This window comes from Lissotriton vulgaris, chromosome 10 (genome assembly GCF_964263255.1).
Source record: "Lissotriton vulgaris chromosome 10, aLisVul1.2, whole genome shotgun sequence".
Classification (NCBI taxonomy): Eukaryota; Metazoa; Chordata; class Amphibia; order Caudata; family Salamandridae; genus Lissotriton; species Lissotriton vulgaris.
The window spans coordinates 8266095-8291064 of NC_141698.1; the positions used below are offsets into that span (position 1 = coordinate 8266095).

A 24970-nucleotide genomic window follows, 5' to 3' on the forward strand; every position below is an offset into this window, starting at 1 on the left:
AGGAACTGGACAGTTTAGCAAACAAGTTCCTTTGGAGCTGAGGGAGGTGCGCCTGGCTCGGTCTGCATGCCAGATTCCCTCCTTTGACGGTGGCATGGGGATGACACATTTATATCACTTTTTTTAGCTGTACATCTCCTGGTGGTCCACAACTGGTTCAATGGGGGCTGGTTTGACCCATCCTACAGGTTTGAGATGGTGAGCTGGGGATACCCCAAATCCAGGCTACGATGTATTGGAGGCCCATTCCATCCCGCAAGCCTGATGTGAGACACTCCATGTTTTGTCCTGGCGGACCTAGTTTCGACACACCTGCTTGGGTGCATAAGCTGACCCAATGTACGCCCCTCTGGCATGGGGTCAGGCTCCGGGAGGTTAGTGGACTACAGGGATTTAAAACATGGGACCTCATCGTCATCTCACAGCTAGGGGATGTATGGGCTAAAGGCCATATGCTTTACTTTCAGGAGCTCCAAACCAGATATTCCCTAAATTGGTCCCAAATCTATGAGTACCCGCAGATGCGACATGCCTTCCAAACGCACATCAGGGATGACACAAGGTTCCCCGTATATAGCCCTACTGAGGCCCAGACAACGATGGAAGCCTTAGACAAGGGGGGCATCTCCCACATATACCGCACCTTAGTTAATAACACCTCCATCTCCTTGGATAAGTTGAGGGAACAGTGGGTGGAAAGGGTGTGCCCTCTCGACGAGGTGAGCTAGTGCGATGCTCTTATGGCCCCCAGGATAGTCACCGCCTCCGCCAAACTAAAGTTGATTCAGCTGTACTATTGGCACGCTGCGTACCTCACTTCCTCACTCCTTCATCGAGCTGGCTTGCGCCCGGACGCATCATATGAGAGATGTAATCAGGCCCGGCCGACTTCTTCCACGTGGTTTGGCCGTGCCCCCGCTTTGAGCAATTCTGGGGGACTAGCAAGGTGGAATTTACAGAGGTGCTGGGCTGGGAGGCCACCCACGATCCCCGTCACTCCTTACTGGGGGATCACAGATGGGCTGAACGGGTTCAGAAATGAGAAGTTATTCTTTAATACAGCTATGATTGTAGCGAAACGGGACATAGCGGCGCCTTGGAAATGTCCTGATCCGCCTGACCTTGGGAGGATGGCATAGAGGTGTGGACTGGTGCGCGACCCAGGAGAAAGTACTGTACATGGCTAGGGAGTGTGGCAAAAAAATACCGGAGGGTGTGGGGGAAGTGGTTGGGTACTGTGGACGGTTCTGATTAATTTGATTTCATCCCTTACTTGTGTACTTTTGACGGGGTTTGTGAATGTGGGTTGCATTGCCTATAGGATCGTAATTGTGTTAATGATCTCCGTGCATTTGCTTAAATGTTTCATGTCTGAAAACAATAAAACACCTTGATACAAGAGTTTCAACAAGTCGACCCAAATAGATGAACATGAACACTGAGGCATGTTACTTCTTACCTTGTCTAGTTGCTCTATGTGAATGTAATGTAGTGTGTTGCTCGAAGTCTGCAAAGACAAGAAAATGAAGAGAAACATGTTAAAAACATCTGAAGAGATAATGCATTTGTTTTCTGCAGCAGATTATCAAATTAACCTTTTTTCAAAACCCCACTTTGATAACTATTGCAGGAGCTGAAGCAAGACCACAGATACACAGAAAAAAAGCAAGTTGCACATTAAACGTTTTCCTTGGAAGAAGCATAAAATAAATTCTGCGCACAAAGCAACTCTGGTTTGACCTACAGAAAACAAAGATTATCACAGACTTTTGACTCACGAAAACCAGCTAATAGCCACATAAATCACCTCTACTGGATCAATCAGTCTAAAGATACATCCACAGTGGTAATAAAGGCAGCAAGCAAACCAATTTCCCATTGTGAACCTCTGACAAAGGCTGTGCAATTATCAAGAAGCATTATACTAAGAACCTGGTGTAAAAACGCTACTTACTTTTCTAGTCATGTCTAGACTAATAGGAATTACAATGAGAAACTTCACATAGCCAGCTTACCAATATCTATGGTGAAACAGGTCACAAAAAACTTTTTGGAAGAGAATGGGTTTTGAGTTTAGGGAGCAGGAAGTAATGGCGCTCTTTGCAGTTTGATCTGGTTTCTTAAACGTTTGTGCAGAGGGCACACGGTGCAGAACAGGACAGGGGAACACAAACCCAAAGGAAAAAACAACCCGTGCGAAAGTGTAGGGAGGCCTACACCAAAGGTTTGAAGAACAGATCCAGTGCACACGTAAGTGTAGTTTGTAGCCCTGGCGTCAGGACCTGCGGATATGCTGAGAGAAAGTTTTCGTAGTGGTTTAAAAGATACCAAGTACAAAGGTTCAGGTGGTTGAAAATATTTATAAATCAAGTTGGTCAGTACAGATAGTAGCCAGCCGACACGTGTTTAGTCACACCGTGAAGGAGAAGTGACTCATCAGGGCGGAGGGGCGACGGTGCTGATACCAGAGTCGTGATGGCAGAATGCAAATGCTACTTACCAGTATGCATCTGTTCTTGGCATGTAGGGCTGCTGACATTCATATCTGTGCATAGATCGCCACCTAGTGTTGGGTCCGGATGATTGCACATTGTTGTCCTGGAAGAGTCTTCGAAGTATCACGAGATAGGTGGCTCCTCCCCTGGACTACAGTGCGCATGGGCATCGCCTCCATCCCCAGATTGTTTTTAGCCATTGGCAGAGATGGAGTGAAGAATGTAAGTGATGACCATGCTATGAGCATATGTATGTAAATGAATGAATTCTGCAGCTGCTACAGGCGCCGGGGAGGAGGGTGGGCGATATGAATGTCAGCAGCCCTACATGCCAAGAACAGATGCATACTGGTAAGTAGCATTTGCAGTTCGAGGCATGTGGGCTGCTGAATTCATATCTGTGCATAGAATACATAGCAGTCCCTCCATTAACGGCGGCCGCCCGTGCCAGCTGCAGCAGTCTGAAAAAGTGTTTTTAGAACAGCCTGACCAACAGCTGCCTGTTGTTTGGAATGCACGTCTACACAGTAGTGTTTAGTGAAAGTATGTGTGGTAGACCATGTGGCTGCTCTACAGATATCTTCTAAGGGAATGTTACCTAGGAAAGCCATAGAGGCCCCCAACTTCCTGGTGGAGTGGGCCCTCGGTGGGATAGTGAGAGTGCGTTTAGCTTTAGCGTAACAGACCTGAATACATTTCACTATCCATCTGGCAATCCCTGCTTTAGAGATAGCGTTTCCCTTGTGGTGAGTGGCAAAAGCAACAAAAAGCTGCTTGGTTTTGCGAAAATCCTTTGTCCTGTCTACATAATACATCAAGGCCCTCTTGACATCAAGGGTGTGGAGCATGCGCTCCGCCAGCGTATCTGGGTTTTGGAAAAACACCGGCAATTCGATTGTTTGGTTTAAGTGGAATTGGGATACCACTTTGGGTAGGAATTTAGGGTTAGTGCGGAGCACCACCCTGTTAGCATGTACCTGGAAGAAAGGTTCTTGGATGGTGAGCGCCTGCAGCTCGCTAACCCTCCGTAGCGAAGTAATTGCCACTAAGAACGCAACCTTCCAAGTTAGAAACTGAAGCTCACAAGAGTGCAGTGGCTCAAAGGGAGGACCCATCAGCCTAGTAAGAACCACATTGAGGTTCCATTCTGGAGCTGGTGGGGTCCTTGGTGGAATGACCCTCTTGAGTCCTTCCAGAAAGGCCTTGATAGCAGGGACCCTAAAGAGTGACAGGTGTTGTCTATTCTGGAGGTATGCTGCCATAGCAGACAGGTGAATGCGGATGGAAGAGTATGCCAGATTGCATTGATACAGGTGGAAAAGATAGCAAATGATGTTTTGAATGGAAGCATCTAGCGGGTCAATGTTGTGGTTAGCACAGTAGATGACAAACCTCTTCCATTTAGCCGCATAACAAGCTCTGGTAGTGGGCTTCCTTGCCTCCCGAATGATGTTCATGCAATCGGGAGGAAGATTGAGGTAGCCAAACTCTAGGACTTCAGGAGCCAGATCGCCAGGTTGAGCTGTTGCGGATCTGGGTGCTGAATGTCGCCATGGCTCTGCGTCAGAAGGCTGGGAGTGAGATGAAGCCTTTGATGCGGTACCACGGACAGTTCCAGAAACGTGGTGTACCATGGTTGGCGGGCCCACGTTGGAGCAACCAGGATGAGAGTCATCGAGTGCTGCCTGAGCTTGCGTGCCACCAGCGGTATCAGAGGTGCTGGGGGAAAAGCGTACGCAAATCTGCCTGACCAGTTCATCCACATCGCATTGCCCTGTGATTGGGGGTGTGGGAATCTGGCGGCGAAGCTTTGGCATTTTGCGTTCTCCTTTGTGGCAAACAGGTCTATCTCTGGATGACCCCACCTTTGGAAGTACGGTTGGAGCACCGATGGATGTATCTCCCACTCGTGCATCTGATGGCTGTGTCTGCTGAGCAGATCCGCCATTTGATTGTCCTTGCCCGGGAGGTGCTCCGCCATGAGGAAGATGTTCCTCTGAATGGCCCACTTCCACATGCTCTGAGCCAGATGAGACAGCTGTGGAGAGTGTGTGCCTCCCTGCTTCTGGATGTAGTACATGGCCGTCATGTTGTCCGTCCGGATCAACACGACTTTGTTGCACAGATGTACTTTGAACGCCTTCAAGGCCATGAAGATTGCCATCAGTTCCAACACATTGATGTGCATCTTCCTCTGCTGTAGTGTCCATAGTCCCTGCACAGTGTAATGGAGTACATGAGCTCCCCATCCCTGGAGAGAGGCGTCCGTTGTCAGGATAATCTGTGGGACAGGCTCTTGGAATGGTCGGCCCTTGCAAAGGTTGAGTGGATTCCACCAATGCAGAGAGTTGTATGCCCGACCGCTCACCAACACTAGGTCTGTCAGTTGCCCATGAGCCTGAGTCCACTGACGTGCAAGGCACTCCTGAAGCGGACGCATATGTAGTCTCGCGTGCGGGACAATGGAGATGCAGGAGGCCATCATGCCTATCAACTGCATGAACACCCTCGCTGGAAGCGAGTGTTGGGGTCTGAATCGTTGGATCAGCGCCTGGATACCGGCGATTCTCACTGAATTTGGCTGCGCGGTGGCGGCCAGAGTGTTGATTGTCGCGCCCAGGTACTGTCGCACGTGGGCGGGCTGGAGATGTGACTTTGGGTAGTTCAGAGAGAATCCCAGATCGTGCAGGAGATGAATGGTGCGTGACACGTGGTCGACGCACTGCTGTTCTGTCCTTGCCTGAATGAGCCAGTCGTCCAGGTAGGGGAAGACGTGGACGTGCTGGCGACGGAGATGCGCCGCTACAGTCGCCAGGCACTTGGTAAACACTCTTGGTGCCGTGGTGACCCCGAACGGCAGAACCTTGAACTGGTAATGCTGGTCCAAGATAGTGAATCTGAGGTACTTCCTGTGGGAGGGATGCAAGGGAACATGAAAGTAGGCATCCTTCAGATCCAGCGTAGCCAGGAAGTCTCCCTGTTGAAGCAGGGGAAGCACCTGCTGCAACGTGAGCATATGGAAGTGCTCCGAGAGGATGTACCAGTTCAGGGGCCTGAGGTCCAGGATAGGCCTGAGGGATCCGTCCTTTTTGGGAATCAGAAAATACAGGGAGTAAACCCCTGTTCCCCGCTCTCGTAAAGGAACGAGCTCTATCGCCCCTTTTTGCAGCATGATGTGAACCTCCTGCTGCAACAAGGTCAAGTGCTCGCCTGACATAGGACGTGTCCTTGGGGGTATGTCCGGTGGAGTGGACGTAAGTTCTAGACAGTACCCGTACTGGATAATAGACCTCACCCACCTGTCCGTGGTGATGGACTCCCACGCTGGCAGGAACTGCTGGAGTCTCCCCCCGACTGGTGTTGTATGGTCGGGGGGCAGTGACAAGACGTCACTGTTTGTTGGAGGCGGTGGACCTGGAGCTATTGTTGCCACGTCCTCTGCCCTTGACATTATTGCCTCTGTAACCACCCCTATTCTTGTTGTTGTACGAGGCTTGGGTGTTACTTTTGTAATATTGAGTGGACTGGGCCGCCTGTCCCCTTGAGGTGCCTCTGGAGTTCGAGCGGCGAAAGGAACCACTCCGAAACTGCTGACTTTGTAAGGCCCCCATGGACTTAGCAGTCTCCTGATCTTTCTTCATTTTCTCCAGGGTGGCATCCACCTCTGGTCCAAAGAGATGGTCAGGATTCACTGTCTGATTTAGTATAGTTGTCTGGATGTCAGGCTTGAACCCAGAAATTCTAAGCCAGGCATGGCGTCTAAGCAGCACACTGGTATTGACAGCCCTGGAGGCTGTGTCTGCCACATCTAGTGCACATTTGATGGATGCATTTGTAATGAGTTTACCCTCCTGAATGAGCATTTCCCCAGCCTCTTTGTATTGGTCAGGCAAGTGTTGTAGTATGGCCTCCAAAGTGTCATAATGTGCCCTATCATAGCGCGCAAGCAAGGCTTGGGTGTTAGCAATTTTCCAGATATTGGCTGCTTGTGCAGCAATCCTTTTGCCTGAGGCCTCGAAGATTTTGGACTCCTTGTCTGGGGGAGGAGCGTCACCAGAAGTCTGAGAGTTCGCCCTCTTCCGAGCATTGGAAACGACCAGGGAGTCCAATGGCAAGTGTCCCTTGATATAAGTGGGATCCGTGGGCGCCGCTCTATATTTCCTGTCAATGCGAGGGTTCACCACACGCGCCCGGGTGGGCTCCTTGAACACCTCCGACGCATGTTTAAGCACCCCCTTCAGCATAGGTAGCGTCTTGATGGACTTTTCGGCTACCGAGAAGGTGTCGAACAAGAAGTCCACGTCCACGGGGTCTGAGTGCAGCTCAACGTCGTGGTTAGCAGCAGCTCTCTCTATCAAGGCATTGAAGGCCGCCGAATCCTCTGTCGGGGACGTTTTGGCCGCGAAAAGTTGAGCGTCCTGACCCCCCTGCGGGTCATCCGGGTCGCCTCCGGCGGACCATGGCACGTGCTCCTCCTCCGGATCCGAGTACGCTGGGTAGTTGTACTCGTCGTCCTCCTCGTCCGCCCCGGCTGCGACGGAAGGCTCCGGGGAGTACCCCGGCGCCTGCGGGGACACCGGCTCCACGAAAGACGAAGAGCCCTCGGAGTCCCGTTTATTCTTGAGAGGGATCCGAAAATGCTCCAACGCCGGCTCTGTCGTGATCTTCCTCTTAAGGAGCGACAGTTTCCCGGTGTTGGCGTCGATGATAACCTCACGACGTTCCTCTTCGGCAAGGGGCTGGAGTCGGAGCTTCGACACCACCAAGGCCGCTTTAGGCGGCAACACCTCCTTCGAGGGGCCACTGTGCTTCGACGCGAAGGCCTTCGGCGCCGACTTGGGAGGCAAGGTGAAGCGGATAGGCGTCTGCTGCTTCGGCGGCTTAGGCGTGAGGCTCGGCGCCACCGTGTCCGTCCGAATGCGCTGCAAGGATTCTTCCACCTTTTTCGTTAAGGCCGGAGAGGGCTCGACATGCGCCTTCTTCGGGGCCGACGCCCCCTGGTCACGTTCGTCGTCGCCCAGGCGCCTCCTCGGAGCCGACTTTGGGTCCGCCTTCGGAGCCGACTTTGGGTCCACGACCCCCTTCGGAGCCGACTTCGGGTCCACGACCCCCTTCGGAGCCGACTTCGGGTCCACGACCCCCTTCGGAGCCGACTTCGGGTCCACGACCCCTTTCGGAGTCGACGCAGCTGCGTCGGACGATCTCGCCCTGGGTACCGACCCCGAGGACTTCGGGTCGGCCATTTTGGCGTGGCCTTTAGAGTCGGCCATCTTGGTTTCCTTGGAAGTCGACGCCTCCAGAACCTTCTTCACCAGCGCAACTTTCACTTTCGCATCCGAGGGTGCGTGACCCGTTGCCTTCACTTTCGTTTTCATTGGTTTAAGTGATGGTTCAAAAGTGTCCGTGACCGGGCCCGGAGGCGGGGACGTAGGACTAATGGTTAGATCTTGGGTAAGGCCCGAAGGCGATCCCTCGACCTGGGCCGTAGGTGGGGTAAGAACCCCAGAGTCTTGTTGGGGATGCTCCTCCTCTGAGCTATCACCCATAGTTGCAAAGGGCTGTTCGTCGTCCCCTACCTCGTCGGTGCCTTCGTCAAAGTTCTCCGCACCGTCGTCATAGGCGTCCCCGTCGGAAGCGGGATAAGAGTCCGAACCTTGGCCGTCGTCGTCGCCTTCGACAGATTCTTGGAAAATGTCGTCTGGAGGGGGCGCCGCAGCCGATAGCTGAGCCTGGAGCCGATTAGCCCGGCGAATCTTTAAAGTCTTCTTGTTCCGGAATTTCGAACACGCCATACAGGTGTCTTCGCGGTGATCCGGCGACAAGCAGGTGTTGCACACCGGGTGCACGTCGAGGTGTGAATATTTTGAGTTACACACCGGGCACTTCTTAAACGGAGTTCGCTCCATAGCAAGAGTGTAGTGTAGGCCCGTCCGCGTCGAGAGCACGTGGAAGGGCAGCAAGAGATCGGAGCTGAGAGCCTGAAAGTAAACCCGTACGCAACTATACCGACGCTCAGCCTAAAGACCTTCTGGTCTCGAATAGAAGCCGAACAACTATCGGTTCCGACAGAGGGAACCGAAACACATCCGAACCCAATGGCGGAAAAAAACAATCTGGGGATGGAGGCGATGCCCATGCGCACTGTAGTCCAGGGGAGGAGCCACCTATCTCGTGATACTTCGAAGACTCTTCCAGGACAACAATGTGCAATCATCCGGACCCAACACTAGGTGGCGATCTATGCACAGATATGAATTCAGCAGCCCACATGCCTCGAACATGAAAGGATGCCTGCCACATGCGAATGGCACTTATGAGTGAAGAGAAGAGAACAAAAGTTACTTACCTGTAAACTGTGGTTCTCCAGTATTGGTGTCTTTCATAGATTCACATGCTTGAATATTCCCCGTCGTCGAAGTGGGAGTCCCATGTTACATTAATAGCAGTAATATATATGCATGTACATGATGCAATAACACATTCAGAGGTGCATATAAATCAATAGCGCAAAAACTCACATTAGCAATAACTATTAAAAAGCATAGAAATCACATTGCGCCAACCCTACCTAAGCCACTACCTGTGGCAGTCCCTAGGCCAACTGGCCTTGTGGGGCAAAGATGCCCTGTGTCCAATGTCCGGCGCGCTGCCATGCAGCACCAGTCCAAGAGTACAAAAAGCCTAAACGTGGTAGCTGCCCACAAAGTGCTGGGCAACGGGGATCAAAAAGCTGTGGCAGGGCTCTCAGTAGCCCCTAGAACAAATCTGCGCCACCTGAGCCACACAGGCTCTAAAACAAACACTGCGCACGTTGGAGCCACACAGGCTCTGGCCAACACTGGTCAAACGTTGGAGCCACACTGGCTCTAAAGCAACATGCCCCCTGCGTTGGAGCCCAGTGGGCTCTGGAAAGAAGTATGGGGGGCGCTGGAGCCATCTGGCTCAGGAATCCACTGTGCCCCCTAGAGCCCTCGTGGCTCTTAACTAAAATAGGCCCACGAGCCTCCGTGGCTCTGCAACAAAATGTGGGCATCGTGGGAGCCTTCACGGACTTATGGACAAGGGCGCCGTGAGCCTTGCAAGGCTCTAAGTAAATAAACATGCCCCCTTCGTTGGAGCCTCAAGGCTCTGGCGTAACGTTGGGGCGACCCACTGCCAACCGGGGCCGCCCAAGCACCAACTCTGCCTCACCGGCACACAAAACTCCATCTGCTCCCTCACGGAGCAGCAACAGCACTGCCCCCGTCTCACCCGGCCCAGCCCTAACTTACCGGGCCTCGGGCGGGGCTTCTCCACATCGCGGGACTCCTCGGGGGCAGCAGGCGGGGCTCCTCTGGGCGGCGGCTCTCCACTCGCGGTGGGGGCAGGCACCGACAATGTGCCTCGCGCCCCCCCCGCTACCGCTCCTCTCGCTGCAGGGCTCCCTCCGCTCACGGGAGCCCTGCAGACCTGCCGCCATCACTCTTCCTCCTCTTCTCACGGGCCCGGCGGTGATCATCTCTCGGCACCCGGGCTGCGGGGGCGGGACTTCCGGCCGGCCGCGCTGGTATTGGCCGGCCGGCCAGGTACTTCCGGGTCACCGCGGGCAGCGCGGCGGCCCGTTTTCAGTCAGTCAGGCTGTCATGCAATAAAAATATCGGCATGGGCAGCCGAAAATAAATAAAAAAATTCACAAATAAGCGAGGTGGGCACTCGCCATGTAAATAAAGCGCTCCCAGCGCTAAAGGACGACCCACAGCGCTATAATCCAAATAAAGCGCTCTACAGCGCTAGAAATCAGGCAGAGCGCTCCCAGGCGCTCAGGGGGAAGCACAGCGCTTCCTGCAGGCAAATGCAGCTCCTCCATGCTGCAACACGGTCCCAGAGATTCCAAGGGGGCAAGCAAAGTCCCCCCCACAGCCCAGCAAGGCAGAGGGGTCCCCCAGGAGTCCAGGAATGTCCATCAGAGGTCCAGGAGCTGGGCAGGGCCCAGGGATTCCCCTGAGCCCCAGCAGCAGCAGCATGCCCCTGGCAGATTCAAGTCAGAAACAAGAACATCTTGGATGGGGACACAGCCCCTTCTTATACACAGAAAAACCTTTGAAGTCCTTTGAAGCAGGCAGTGTGAGAACCAGCTAGAACTGGTTATAGGGAAGTCCCTTCAGTATCAGGGACAGAGGTGTCAGTCGCCCAGCGGGAGGTGGAGCCAGCTTTGTAGTTAGGGAGGCACAGCCCTTCACTATCAGGTGCCATCTCCTCCCACTTCCCTGGCAGCAGATGCTGCCTTTCATCCATGGGCTGACTTCAGACAACCTCCTGGGCTCTCCAGCCCCTGTCATCCTCAAACCAGACAGTCAATCCACAAGCAGGCCCAGGCACTCTGGGCCAGGCTCACCAGCCAATCACACGCTAGCACCAACTTACACAAATATGCCAACTTCCAAAAGTAGTACTTCTAGACTAGACACAGTCATGCCGCATACATCATTTTGCAGCATTCATTCTCACGAGTTCATACATACCAAACTCGCCCCTGCACTCCCCACACATCAGGAACTACCATGGGCATACATATTCCCCATTCATTCCTATGGGAGGGCAGGTCACTCACCACACATACAGAGAGCTCAAGCACTTTACACTGTACCACAGTGAAAAAGGGCCTAAAATCACCAACATCAGGTTCCATAAACAGGCTAGCAAAAAGTCTAGGGGTGAACTTGCCCAACGGGCCGGGTCCAACACATGTATACATGAGAAATATAAATAAAAAATACATACATATAATGCAATAGAAATGTAAACCTGAAAAAGTACCATAGAACAGAATAGGCCCATTGAAAAGCCACAGGGAGAATTCACTTTAGGAACATATTAGAGTCATTATGTGTTGGTCCACATTCCAGCCAATCAGGCTGTAGCCTCCTCTAGAACCTTCTCCTCAGAAGCCCAAGTCCTCAGATTTTCGTAGCACAAGTAAGTATAAATGCTTGAGGAGAAGAGAGCCTCTGAGGGGAGGAAGGGAGGGTCGCATGTGAATCTATGAAAGACACCAATACTGGAGAACCACAGTTTACAGGTAAGTAACTTTTGTTCTTCTCCAGTATTAGGGGTGTCTTTCATAGATTCACATGCTTGAATAAGAATAGAAAGCAGTAAATCATACATTAGTCATAAAGGAATATACAAATTAAGTCTTGGCAAAACATATCACTTAATAAGCAATAAAAAACCAAAACATGACAAAACCTTTATGACTGGAGGCGGGTAGCAACAGAGGCTCACCTTTATCGGAAAAGATTCCGCAGCACCGCTTGACCTACTGCCGCATCCGCGGCATCTGTTGATTGCAGGCAGTAGTGCTTCGTAAAAGTATGGCTGCTAGACCAAGTAGCAGCTCTGCAGATGTGTCTCAGAGGTACCCCCGCAAAGAGGGCAGCAGAAGTCGACACAGCTCTCGTGGAATGCGCTCGAGCCGGTGCAGGAAGGGGCTTGCCAGCCCGGATATGGCAGACTATATCCATCTGGTGATAGTCTGTTTAGTTACAGGTTGTCCTTTGCACACTGGGCCATATGCTACAAACAATTGATCAGTCTTCCTAAAAGTAGCTGTGCGTTGAATGTAAAATTTAAGGCAGCGTTTCACATCCAGAGTGTGCAAAGAGCGTTCCGCTGCAGATTGAGGTGCAGGGAAGAAAGTCTTAAGGACAATAGGTTCATTGAGATGGAAGTCACTGGGAACCTTAGGAATAAACCTGGGATTTGTTCTCAAGGTAACAGCCTCGTTGGAGAATTGTAGAAACGGTGGCTGTATAGTAAAGGCTTGAATGTCGCTGACGCGCCTGGATGAGGTCAGAGCAAGCAACAGAGCCACTTTCCAAGTGAGGAATTTTAGATTGGAAGAATGGATGGGCTCGAATGGGGGCAAAAGCAGCTGAGACAAAACTAGGTTGAGTCGCCAAGAAGGTGGGGGCCGACGGATTGGTGGGAACATCCGAAAAAGGCCCTTGAAGAATTGTCATATTATCCTGGAGGAGTACAAAGATGTTACGCCATCATGGCGAAAACGAGAGATTGCAGCTAGAAAAACCTTTAGAGTGGAGTGTGATAGTCCTGATTTTGCTAGTGACAAAAAGAAAGGCAAGATTTGTTCTGGCTGAGCACACATGGGATCTAGTGTTTTAGTGGAGCACCAAGCACAGAAACGCTTCTACTTCAACTGGTAAGTTTTGATGGTAGACTGGGCGCGAGCACTTGCTAGCACTGCCCTACAATCTTTGTCGATATTCATGTGTGCAAATTCATTGTACTCAGGTTCCAGGCATGAAGTTGGAGGTATGCTGGATCCGGATGGCATATTTGACCTTGTTACATTGTGAGAAGATGTGGCAGAGGATGCAATTGTATCGGGTGTGTCAGAGAACAGAAGAAGATCTGAGAACCAAGGACGTCTCCGCCATTTGGGTGCGATCAGGATTATCCGACACGGTTGGAATTTCATTCTGTGTAACAGACGAGGAATGAGCGGCAGTGGAGGGAATGCATAGATGAAGTCGTTCGGCCAGTCTATTGAAAAGGCATTCCCGCTCGACTCCTTGTGTTGATGCCGGCTCGCAAACCGTTGACACTTCCTGTTGAGAACAGTTGCAAAGAGATCCAACTGTGGTCGGCCCCACTGTCGGAAGAGGAAATCCAACGTTGGTTGGTTGAGTTCCCATTCGTGGTTGTCCGAGAGGGCTCTGCTGAGCGAGTCCGCCAGCACATTGGCCACACCTGGGACATGGATAGCTTGGAGATGTATTTGGTGTTGGAGAGCCCAATCCCATATTTCCTGTGCCAGTTGTGACAGCACGAGAGATCTTGTGCCGCCCTGTTTGTTGATGTAGTCCATGCTGGTGGTATTGTCCGTCCTCACCAGCAATGTCTGTCCCTGCACTACTCTCTGAAAGGACTTAAAGGCCAAGAAAATCGCCAGTAGTTCTAAGCGATTTATGTGCCAAGTGCGCTGAGACGCCGTCCATTTTCCCTTCACGGACATCCCGTCGAGATGAGCCCCCCAACCTTCCAGGGAAGCGTCTGTCGTCAGTGTAAGTGTTGGTGGTTCGTCCTTGAATGAGCGACCTGTCGCTATGTTTGGAGGATGAGCCCACCACTCCAAAGCTTTTTGAATGCGGGGCGTTAGATGGATTTGGTCTTCGAACGACCCAGATACCTGCTTCCACTGGCTGTCTAGTTCTTCTTGAAGGACTCTCATGTGCAGTCTGCAGTTGGGAATCAGTTGAATGCACGAAGAAGCCATGCCGAGGAATGATTTGTACATCCGGACAGAAACGTACTGCCTTAACTGCAGGAACTGAACTTTCTGTAACATTCGGCTCTGTCGCTCCTGTGAAACGAACACTTGCCCTAGCCGAGAATCGAGCGAGGCTCCTAGAAAATCTCGCTGTTGAGAAGGGTGAAAGTGTGACTTTAGGCAATTGATGGAGAAGCCTAACGTTTCGAACAGGGATATGCAGACTTGTGTGTGCTCTTGCGTTAGTTGGAAAGTCCTGGCCTTTATCAGGCAGTCGTCCAGATACGGATAAAACTGGATGCCCTGTAAACGCAGGTAGGCGGCCACCGGGGCTAGGATTTTGGTAAATACCCTCGGTGGCGATCGAAGGCCGAATGGTAGGACCTTGAATTGATAATGAAATTGGCCGACTGTAAAAACGAGGTATTTCCTGTGCCTGGGATGAATAGGCACATGGAAATATGCATCTTGAAGGTCTATTGTTGAAAAGTACTCTCCTGGAATGAGGAAATTCAAGATTTGAAGCAGGGTAAGCATCTGAAAAGTCTTTGATGCAATGAACTTGTTTAGAGCTCTCAAATCTAAGATGGGGCGCCACTCTCCTGATTTTTTCTTCACTAGAAAGAAACGGGAGTAAAACCCCCTGCCGCATTGACATTGCGGTACCAATTCTATGGCTCCTTTCCTGATCATAAGCTGCACCTGGGCCAACAGTTCCTTGAAATGGGGGAGAAGGTGGACCCGAAGGCGGGCGAGCTGGGGGAAATTTCGTAAATTCCAGGGTGTGTCCTTTTGAAACAACGTCCAAGACCCATTGGTCGTTGGTAATGTGCGATCAATTGCAGAAGAATTTCGAGATTCGACCTCCAAGATGCAGTCATCTCACTGTTTTTTGCTGGTGTTCGCACCGCCTCTGTAGTTGGACTTACGTTGGTAAGGTCTGGAGGTGGATGAACGATTTTGGGACTGATCGGATCCTCTTTGTCTGTTTTCGTTGTAATTGTATCCTCGATATTGGCTTGTTCCACGAAAAGTAGAGGTTCCTCCTCCTCTACCGCGTGCCCCACAAAATGGCCTTTTCCGATATTGAAGAGTTGTTAAGGACTTTGCTGTATCTGTGTCCTTTTTTATAAGTTCCAAAGCATCATCAACGTGCTTACCGAACAGAGACTCACCGTCGTAAGGTAAATCTAACACTCTGGATTGAACTTCTGGACGGAAGGTGGTTGATTTCAGCCAGCCTTGACGGCGCAAGACTGCAGCACCCGCTAGTTGTCGGAAACCAGTAGAGGATATATCGACGGCACAGTCGATTATTTCCGCTGAAATTTTTTCTCCTTCGAGAATGATGGCCTGCGCTTCATCCCGGATGGAGTCGGCATTTGAGGGATTAGACCAGCGATCTCGGACCACATTTGACGGTCGTAGCGACCTAGAATGGCTAAGGCGTTGGAAGCTCTCTCCGTTGTCGCTGCCATAGTGGTAAATTTCTTTCCAATTGAGTCCAATTTACGGCCATCCTGATCAGGCGGAGATGTCAGGGGTATGGCTGGATTCCGAGACCTTTTTTGTGCCGCTTGAGTGATAACAGAATCTGCCTTAGGTTGTGAAGCCAAACAGGCCGGAAAAGTAGGTGCCACTTTATATTTTTTGTCCAATCTAGGTAGAACGGCCGGTATGGAATTAGGACGTTCCATTAACTTTAGACCCTCTTCCCATATGTGGTCAATGATAGGGATGGTATGAGTTTGCCGTTGCGGTAAGTCCTTAAAATCATACAAAAAGCATTCCGTTTGTTGTGCCTCGATTGTTAAGTGGAACCTCTTCGCTGCGCGAACCATAAGGTTATGGAAACTCGCGATATCCACTGGTGGCGAAGTTCTTGGTGATGCCGGTGGAGTAGAGGGTGTCTGTGCCCTATAATTGTCCCATTCCTGCATTTCATCATCAGTGTCATTATCCCCAGTGTTATGAGGAGTTTGAGTCTCATTATCTGTATCATGAGCAGCACCCAAAGGAGACGTAGGTGCAACAGGCGCCGGAGCTTGAGGCCTAGGTGCTGGAGACTGTGGTCGAGGTGCTGGAGACGGAGGGCGAGGAGCTGGAGACTGAGACCGGTGTACTTGAGGTGCTGGGGAAGGAGGCAACGACGGTGGAAACCTACGATTGTAGTCATCCAGCATATGTTGCAGGTTTTTCACCATAGACAGAGGAATTTGCGTAAACTGTTCCTAAGTTGGTGGTTGTGATCTATCTATTGGAAAAAGTACATTCCCATCTTCGACGGTATTATCCACATCCTCATCCTCGTCACTGTAGTCCTGACATTTAATGTGTAACTCAGAAGGACTGGATGCTGGTTGATAAGTTTGATCCATTCAGAATCATTTCCGGATTCCTCTTCTCCAGACTGAAACAATTTTTCCGGAGGCTGAGATCCACTCCTAATTGGACTTAACTGAATTAGTGGTACAGTCTTGAGAGACGAGGCAGTAACCACTTTGAAGGTGGTAGTAGTCTGTAGGGGTTGGTGCGTGGTCAACGAGCCCGTCGACGAAAGTTCTAAAGCCTTAGCACCCCCTGGTTGTTTTTTCGTTGTCGCCGCAGAATCCGGCGTAGGAAGTAACAGCTTAGTCTTGGTCGACGAAGATTTTTTGGTCGTTGACGAGGTTGCATTCTTCGCCGTCGACGATGAGGCTGTCGACGACGAGATAGTAGCCGTCGGCGGAACAGCCGTCGACAGGGGGTTCACTGTCAACGGAGATGTAATCGTCGACGGGACAGTCGTCGACGAGGAAGATCCGGTCGTCGGAACAGGCGTCGACGACGATGGCTTGCTCTTTGTCGACGGAGGGACCGTCGACGGTGGGCGCGTCGACGATGATGATTTCTTCGTCGACGGTTTGATCGACGAGATCATAATAATGGACGAGATGGGTCTCACCTCTTGGCTGCTCGTCGACGAGATGGTCGTCGTCGTTGCAGAGCTGGTCGACATGGAAGAAGTAGTCGTCGACGTCGAAACTGCAAAAACGGACTTTGTAGACACTGAAGACGTCGACGGACGCGTCGACGAGCCAATGCCCGTTTTTGAAGAGGGCATAGTCTTGGGTCGAGACGCCAGAGAGCCAGGTCCCGTAGGCGCGCCCTGAAGCAAGTCTTGTGGGGAGACATCCTTGAAAGATCCCAACTTTGTACTCTTTTTAAGAAAAGGAGAGGGAACTTCAGTCTCAGACCCACGCTTCTGAGAGGATCTTGAAAAACCAGATGACATACTCTCAGCATCGGAAACCACATTCTCAGATGTTTTCAACTTCTGTAGCCACAGAAGGAGACGGGCCTCTCTGTCCCTCAATGTCTTAGGGGGAAAAGTGCAACAGAACTTGCAGGTAGAGGCAATGTGGTCCGGATAAAGACAGTAAATACACTTACTGTGTGGATCCTCATGAAAAAGGCGCAATTTACCACAGGATGGACAAGCCTTGAACAAAGTTTTCTTTGAAGAAGACATTTCTGAAGAAAAATAGGTAGAAACTGGAAAAAACTGAGCAGAGCTCAGGGAGACTCCCTTCACACGACGTGCGGTAGAAAATCTGAGGACTTGGGCTTCTGAGGAGAAGGTTCTAGAGGAGGCTACAGCCTGATTGGCTGGAATGTAGACCAACACATAATGACTAATATGTTACTGAAGTGAATTCTCCCTTGGGCTTTTCAATGGGCCTATTCTGTTCTATGGTACTTTTTCAGGTTTACATTTCTATTACATGATATGTATGTATTTTTTATTTATGATATTTCTCATGTATACATGCATATATATTACTGCTATTTATGTACCGTGGGACTCCCACTTCGACGACGGGGAATATTCAAGCATGTGAATCTATGAAAGACACCCCTAATACTGGAGAAATGAAGCTTCGCTCATACGGAGCGAGTTGAGGTCGAAGACGTGTGCGTCCCGACTCACATGTGGTGGTCTGGGTGATGAGGAGCGCACCCGATCCGTGCTGTCCTGAGGCGTGCGAGGTCCGGGTGTGATCCATCCGGGAGGGCCTCCAATTCAGGCAGCAGTCTATGCACGGGTACCAGGGAGACCCAGGCCGCACCCCGCGTCCGCCGCAGCAAGCAGGCCGGGGCCCGAAGCAAGGCCCAAACGGGAAGCACCGCTTACAGCGGATATATCGCATCGCGCTGACAGTGCATCGCTGCTGTTACATCGTGCGCGACATCACATCGCATGCCGTCAGGACGCATGCAAGTACATCGCATTTCCTTCTACATCGTTAACCATTACATCGGAATCCGGCCTTTTATACCGGCATACTTTATGTCTTTATGTTTATTTAAGAAGAGACTTTGGTGCTTTGTTGAAGACACATTGCAGAACACACATTTCTTTACCGGGCATATTTCTTTGTTGAAGACACTTTTGCGAGCAGAATCGCTGCTTGTTTCTTTAAGAACAGATCCGGCCTTTTATACCGCCACAAGAGACTTTGGTGCTCTTCTTAAATAAAGCAATTGATTTGAAAAACAAAGAAATGCAACGCAATTGAGGTCACTTCTTTCAAGATACTAACATCTGATTCAAGCCGGCACGTACAATACGTCAATAAATAAAAAAAAGATGTGGTCTGACGGATCGGTTGCCAGACTTTGCTGCTGGCAGACAAGGTTCGAGCCTCCACTCATACCAAAATGATATACGACCAGCGGAATTGTGCGCATATGCGTAATTGTGTTTATAAAATGGAAATTGTCTTTATTAAAGTGAATTTATTTGGAAACATAGAAATGCATCATATTTATTCAGGCATCATATTTAATAAACATCTGATGGGTGGATGGGTGCTGGGGGATGGATGGGCGGGTGGGTTGGATGGTTCCTGGTGGATTGATGTGCGTGGGTGGCATGGGTGGATGGATGTGGGTGGGTGGGATGGGTGGATGGGTGATGGTGGATTAATGGATGGATGGGTGGGTGGGTGGGATGGGTGGATGGATGTGGGTGCGTCTATTTCATGCATCATATTTATTCAGCCATCATATTTAATAAACACCTGATGAGTGGATGCATCATATTTAATAAACATCTGATGTGTGTATGGATGTGTGCAGGCGGATTAATGGATGGGTGGGTGCTGGGGGATGGGATGGGTGGATGGATGTGGGTGGGTGCGTCTATTACATGCATCATATTTATTCAGCCATCATATTTAATAAACACCCGATGAGTGGATGCATCATATTTAATAAACATCTGATGGGTGTGTGGATGTGTGCAGGTGGATTAATGGATGGATGGGTGGGTGCTGGGGGATGGATGGGCGGGTGGGTTGGATGGGTCCTGGTGGATTGATGTGTGTGGGTGCAATGGGTGGATGGATGTGGGTGGGTGGGATGGGTGTATGGGTGATGGTGGATTAATGGATGAGTGGGTGGGATGGGTGTATGGGTGATGGTGGATTAATGGATGAGTGGGTGGGTGGGTGGGTGGGTGGGTGGGATGGGTGGATGGGTGGGATGGATGTGGGTGGATGGGATGGGTGGGATTGGATGGGTGGATGGATGTGGGTGGGTGCAATGGGTGGATGGATGTGGGTGGGTGGATGGATGTGGGTGGGTGGGATGGGTGTATGGAAAAACACGGAGTACAAGTTGCGAACAGTCTAGCTTCCGACAAAACGGAAAATTGGAACTCAAGAAAGGAAAAGGGGCGAAAACACATAAAACCACGGACAAAAAAACATAGCATGTATAGAAACGGAAACTGTTACAAACTAACACATAGCCTGACGGATAGCTCTGCCGACCTTGGTGTTTGTCAACCACAGTTCGAGCCCCCTATCAACTCGCAAAACAGCGCTACATTAGTTTTAAACTACTGGATTAGGGCTGGATGGCAAACTTTAAAAGTGCAGCGCTACATTACATTTTTATTATTGGATTATGGGTGGAGGATGGTTGTCAAATGCCTTATGGTGGATGGTTGAATGGATGGGTGATGGTGGGTGGATGGATGGATGTATGCATGCATGAATGGATGGATGGATGGGTGGATGGGTGGATGGATGCATGGATGAAGATACAGATGTTTGGGAACTAAAATATGACGGTATCTCGTCAATACCAACAAGAAGAGAAAGTATGTTTTCTGCAGCGAGCATTCTGTGGCCTGGTATGTTACCTTATTGGGGGGGGGGGGTCCTGTTGGTTGGTAGTGTATATTATTGGTTACTTACTTTCTGTGTGCATTCGTGACACTCGTTTATTTTTTTGCAGTTTGTGTGTATGAAAGAGTTCAGTATATTACGCCCTTTCGATCTCTCTTTAAACTACTTCATTCATATTTTAAACATATTGCAATCTATAGAAGTCTCTGACTTCCTGGATCGTAATTTTGACGTTTTGTGGAATTAAAAACTTCAAAAGATGTGCTTAATATGTTCAGGTGATTGTCCGTAGTGAGCAGAGGAGACTGGACTTGGTTTTCATCAACAAACTCCGAGCAAGAGAAAGAAAGGAAGAAATGGGAGGAAGTAGAAGGAAAAGAAAGATACGAAACGGTGACGGAGGGAGCTGAAAAAGAACCTGCAGGTGTAGGATAAAGAGACAGGAAGCGGATGAAAGAGACAAGGCTGGGAACTGATGGTATCCGGCAACCCTAGCACCTGTCAACACAGGGCTCCAAAGAAAAACTAAAGGCCACAAAACTTACATATTTCCTGATGAATGGTTTAATGAACCATTCACAGAGCGCATTGACTCAGCACTAGTTTAATTCACGCCACAATTTGCAGCTCTTTGATATGGTTTGAGGTGGATGTCTGTGCCGAGCCGTTCTCATGCTACACCCCATGTTTTAGACGTCAGTACCACTTAACTTGTCTTTCTGCTAACCGGTGCTGTAGGGGGTTTGGGTACATGTGTAGGGCCTGTGCTCGGCATGCCATATCTTTACTGTAATCGCCTAGGGTCCTGGGGATGTCCCCTCTGCCATCTTTGCCAATGCTTGTTTTTCCCTTACCGGTAATATATTTTAAACTGTAACTGATGGAATAAAACATATTCAAATGTGCTCTACAGCAGGCCTGAGGCGAATTCACGAGGAGCATACTGTACTCGTCAACACTGTTTATTTTGCATTAAAACTGATCGAGGATGAACATTTTGCATGTGGTTCAGGTTTCAAAGGATGTCCGCAGGGAAAGACACAGGCACAAATGGCGGAAAACACGGTGGGCAAGACGATATATACCCCCCCACCCCCCACAAACCCATTGGATGGCAAAATTTGTAACCGATGTGAAACATCGCGTTGTCATGACGCGCGATGTTATGTCGCCGATGTGACACGCGATCCTGTTTCAAGGCCGCATTTGCGGCGCAATGTCGTGCGATGAGAAAATTGCCGATGTAAGTGCCATTGCGATGTTTTGTCCGCGATGCGAACGTCCGCGAGGACGTTGCACGCGATGGATCGTCATACAACCGGCCCAAACCCGCCTCCGCTGCCCGGGCCTTGGTCCCGCCCCAGTCCCACTCATCATAGCCGGCGCAAGCGGGCGTCCGGGATCGCAACTCGCCCCTGCCAGTGATGGTCGCCAAGAAGGTGATTTTCCCCATATCTGGGGGCTCCGCGCAGTCAGTGTGGCTCCCTCCTCACGCCACGAGCCCTTTAGAGTGCCCAGAACAGAGCCCTGCTGGGCAAGAGAGAAGAAAGAGGAGAACCTCTGAAAGAGGGGCACAAAGGGTATCCACAGCCTTTGCTGTGCACCATGCCACAAATTTGTTCTACCTGCAGGCGTATACCGATTTTGAGGAGGGACGCCTGGCTGCCAGAATCACATTAGTGAATGAAACAAAGGCCCCCTAAGCAATAAAGAATAAACAATTCCTAGGTCAGGGTAAAATCATGTGAGTAAGTATATATCTAGGCAATTGCAGACGCTTGTCTCAGAAAAAGGATTAAAGGCTGAAGGCCATTCTCAAAGATATAGTACTATAATTTTATTGACATATAAATTCATAAAACTTAATAAAAACGGTTGTTTAATGAAGCCGAAGAATAAAAATGACCCTATTAGGGGCATACAGTACTTATGCAACAATATATACAAAACAAGTATAAATGAATAAAACACAATATAAAATATGTGGCACAATGTATATTCGACGCGCGTTTTGGCGACCAGCGCCTTCTTCAGGAAAAGTCACGAGGTAACTTTCTTATTTTTAGTATAGGATCTTGATACTTTCTAGAATCTGGAATGTTGAAATAAAAGACAATGCTGACAATTCTTGTGGATATGAGGATCAGAGCTCCAATTCAGATGCATAGGAATCCAATGATGATATCACACGAAAGATTTTAATAAGTTTTATGAATTGATATAATGTCAATAAAATTATAGTACTGTATCTGAGAATGGCCTTCAGCCTTTAATCCTTTTTCTGAGACAAGCGTCTGCAATTGCCTAGATGCCAGAATCACATTACAGACTTCAGGAGGCAAGTCAAATGGCCTCAACTGCCGCCGCTCAATCTCCACGCATGTAAGTTGAGACTGGACAGGGTCGGGTGGAGGACCGTCCCCTGCTGCTGCGACAGAAGGTCCTCCTGAAGAGGCAGACGAATTGAGGGGGTGAAAAATCGACAGACATGTTGAGTAGCTCGGGATACCAGTATCTTCGTGCCCAGTCCGTAGCCACAAGAATGACTTGGGCCCGGTCGCGTCTGATCTTCAGCACTCTGGGCAGAAGTGGTATAGGCAGAAAGGCGTACAACAGACCGCAACTCCACTAGCAACGAAAAGCGTCTCAGAGCGAGTGCCGCCTTGGAAATTCCAACGCGCAGAACCGACTACATTGCGCGCTCTCTTCTGTGGCGAATAGATCTAACCAAGGTTCTCCCCACTGCTGAAAGAGGCCTTGCACCACATCCGAGTTCAGACGCCATTCGTGATCCATCATGCACCGACAGCAGAGTTCGTCCGCCCTGGTGTTCAGGGAACCTGCCAGGTGTTGAACCACCAGGGTGACGCCCTGATGTTCCAGACACTGCCAGAGGCGCAGAGCCTCCTGGCATATGGTCCACGACCCCACCCCGCCCTGTTTGTTGCAGTACCAAACGGCAGTGGTGTTGTCCGTGAACACCTGCACTACACTCCCCCGGACAGAGGGGAGGAACGCCTTCAGTGCAAGGCAGATCGCCCACAGCTCCAGAAGGTTGATGTGGAGATGGATCTCTGCCGGAGACCAGAGGCCTCTGATCTCCGCCTCTCCCATCCCTGGAGGGACGCGTCCGTCAAAACTACGTGCTCCGGTTGGCGTAGGGAGAGGGATCTGCCGCTGTCCCAATCGCGGTCCGTGAGCCACCACTGCAACGGTCTTGCAGTGCCCTCCGAGATCAAGACATGGTCGGACAAGTTGCCCTGATGCTGGGCCCACTGAAACTTCAGGTCCCACTGCAGAGCCCGCATCTGCCACCTGGCGTGATGCACCAGAAGGTTGCAGGAGGCCATCAGCCCCAGAAGCCGCAGAGTCAAGCTGACCGAGACTCGGGAGAACGGCTGAAAGATCGGAATCAGAGCCTGAGTATCCCGAACCCGCTGTTTCGAGAGAATAAACCTGAAACTGCACCAAGTCTAGAACCGCTCCGATGAAGAGGAGCTTCTGAGAGGGACACAGGTGTGACTTCGGCACATTAATGGAGAACCCCAGCAGGTGCAGGTCGGCAACCGTAGTCTGGAGGTGGCCAACTACTGTCTGGGGCGAGCCCGCCTTCAACAACCAGTCGTCAAGGTAGGGGGAAGACAAACCCCTAACCTGCGCAGATGAGCTGCAACCACCGCCATCACTTTAGTGAATACACGTGGAGCACTGGCTGGAGGGGTCCCTCGAAGGGGAGGGAGTAGCCCCTTTGGACGATTTGCAGCACCCGCCTGTCCGAAGTGATGTCGCGCCAGTGGAGGAGGTGATGGCAAACCCTGCTCCCCACTAGCATCACGTGGGCCTGAAAGCTCGGACTAGGAGGACTTGGAGCCCGGGGAGTGGAGTCTACTCCCGGAGCTGTGATGACTCCGGCCCGCGACCGGTCCCTCGACCTCCTTCCGGACCAGGCCCTCGAACGGCGCGGGCCGACTGTCTGAGCTCGAGGCGCTTGCAGGACGTCAAGGCCCAGCAGTCGGGGCACGACTAGTCATAGTGGTCGGACCCGCGGATAAAAGAAGAAGAACTGATGTCAGCGCACAAGGGCGGCATTTAAGTACTCCGGCGACGTAATACCGGCGCCGAAGACAGGCGCGGAGCCGCAGACAACACCTACCAACGCGCAAGGGTACTGCTACGCAGAAGTTTCCGGATCCAGTCTGACACCTGGGGATATACTACGGTAAGGAATCTAATACTAACCTGTATCTTTCAGATAGAAAGGACATGGGTGTACTAATTCCATTCAAATTCCCATCAATACGCATATATGAGACTGAACACAGTAGTAAAACACTAGATTCTGAATGAGATGTGTTTAAGTCCAATGGAACAGCCACTATCGCCCAAGCCAAAATTGAAGTGCTTCTGTGCAAAAGAGGGACATAGTGGGACAAGGTATGCATGTTAGCGATTCCTCTATTTTTAATCTTAAATTCCACTGAAAGCAGAGCAGTGGGGCTCCAGCAAAACGTAGCTTTTAGGTTCTTCAACAAAAAGGACAAATGTTTTGGGCACCTACGGAGCCCAACGTTTGCCAGTCGGACCCTCCCCATCTCGACCACCTCCCGGCTCCCGTCAAATACATACTCAGATTTCCACGATCACTGATAACATTTTTGTTTGGATTAGAGGATAAAGATTATTGTGGGGTCACAGATACTGGAGTGTTGTTGAACGGCAAGTACTACAATAATCTGCTCAATTAGTGCTCTGCATACAATCACTTGCTTCGTTACCAACAGAACAAATCAATAGAAAAACCATGAGGTTAGAAGCTCGACCATAGGGTTCAACAGAAATTGTTCAGATAGTGAGACCAAACTTAGGAGTGATTTAATGGCCAAATTCCAACAAAGCATAGGTAGTTACTAGGGACAGAAACAACATCTTCGATTGGAGGATTCGGGCAGTCGCAGAGGGAGGCAAGTACTTCAAAGTCAGAGTTCGTGAGGGCAAATGACTGTTTGGCTCTGAAGCAAAACTCGCTC

The 24970-nt window shown here is 50.5% G+C and overlaps 1 protein-coding gene across 2 annotated transcripts in view; it reads right to left on the reverse strand.

Annotated features, from left to right (window-relative positions):
• Positions 1 to 24970, reverse strand: part of HUWE1 (HECT, UBA and WWE domain containing E3 ubiquitin protein ligase 1) — a 1800886-nt gene that overhangs the window by 1586651 nt on the left and 189265 nt on the right. For both annotated transcript variants that reach the window (XM_086940169.1, XM_086940170.1), the window contains one exon: positions 1460 to 1507. In XM_086940169.1, the coding sequence (XP_086796295.1) occupies positions 1460 to 1507 (48 nt within the window). The remainder of the gene's footprint in view (positions 1 to 1459; positions 1508 to 24970) is intronic.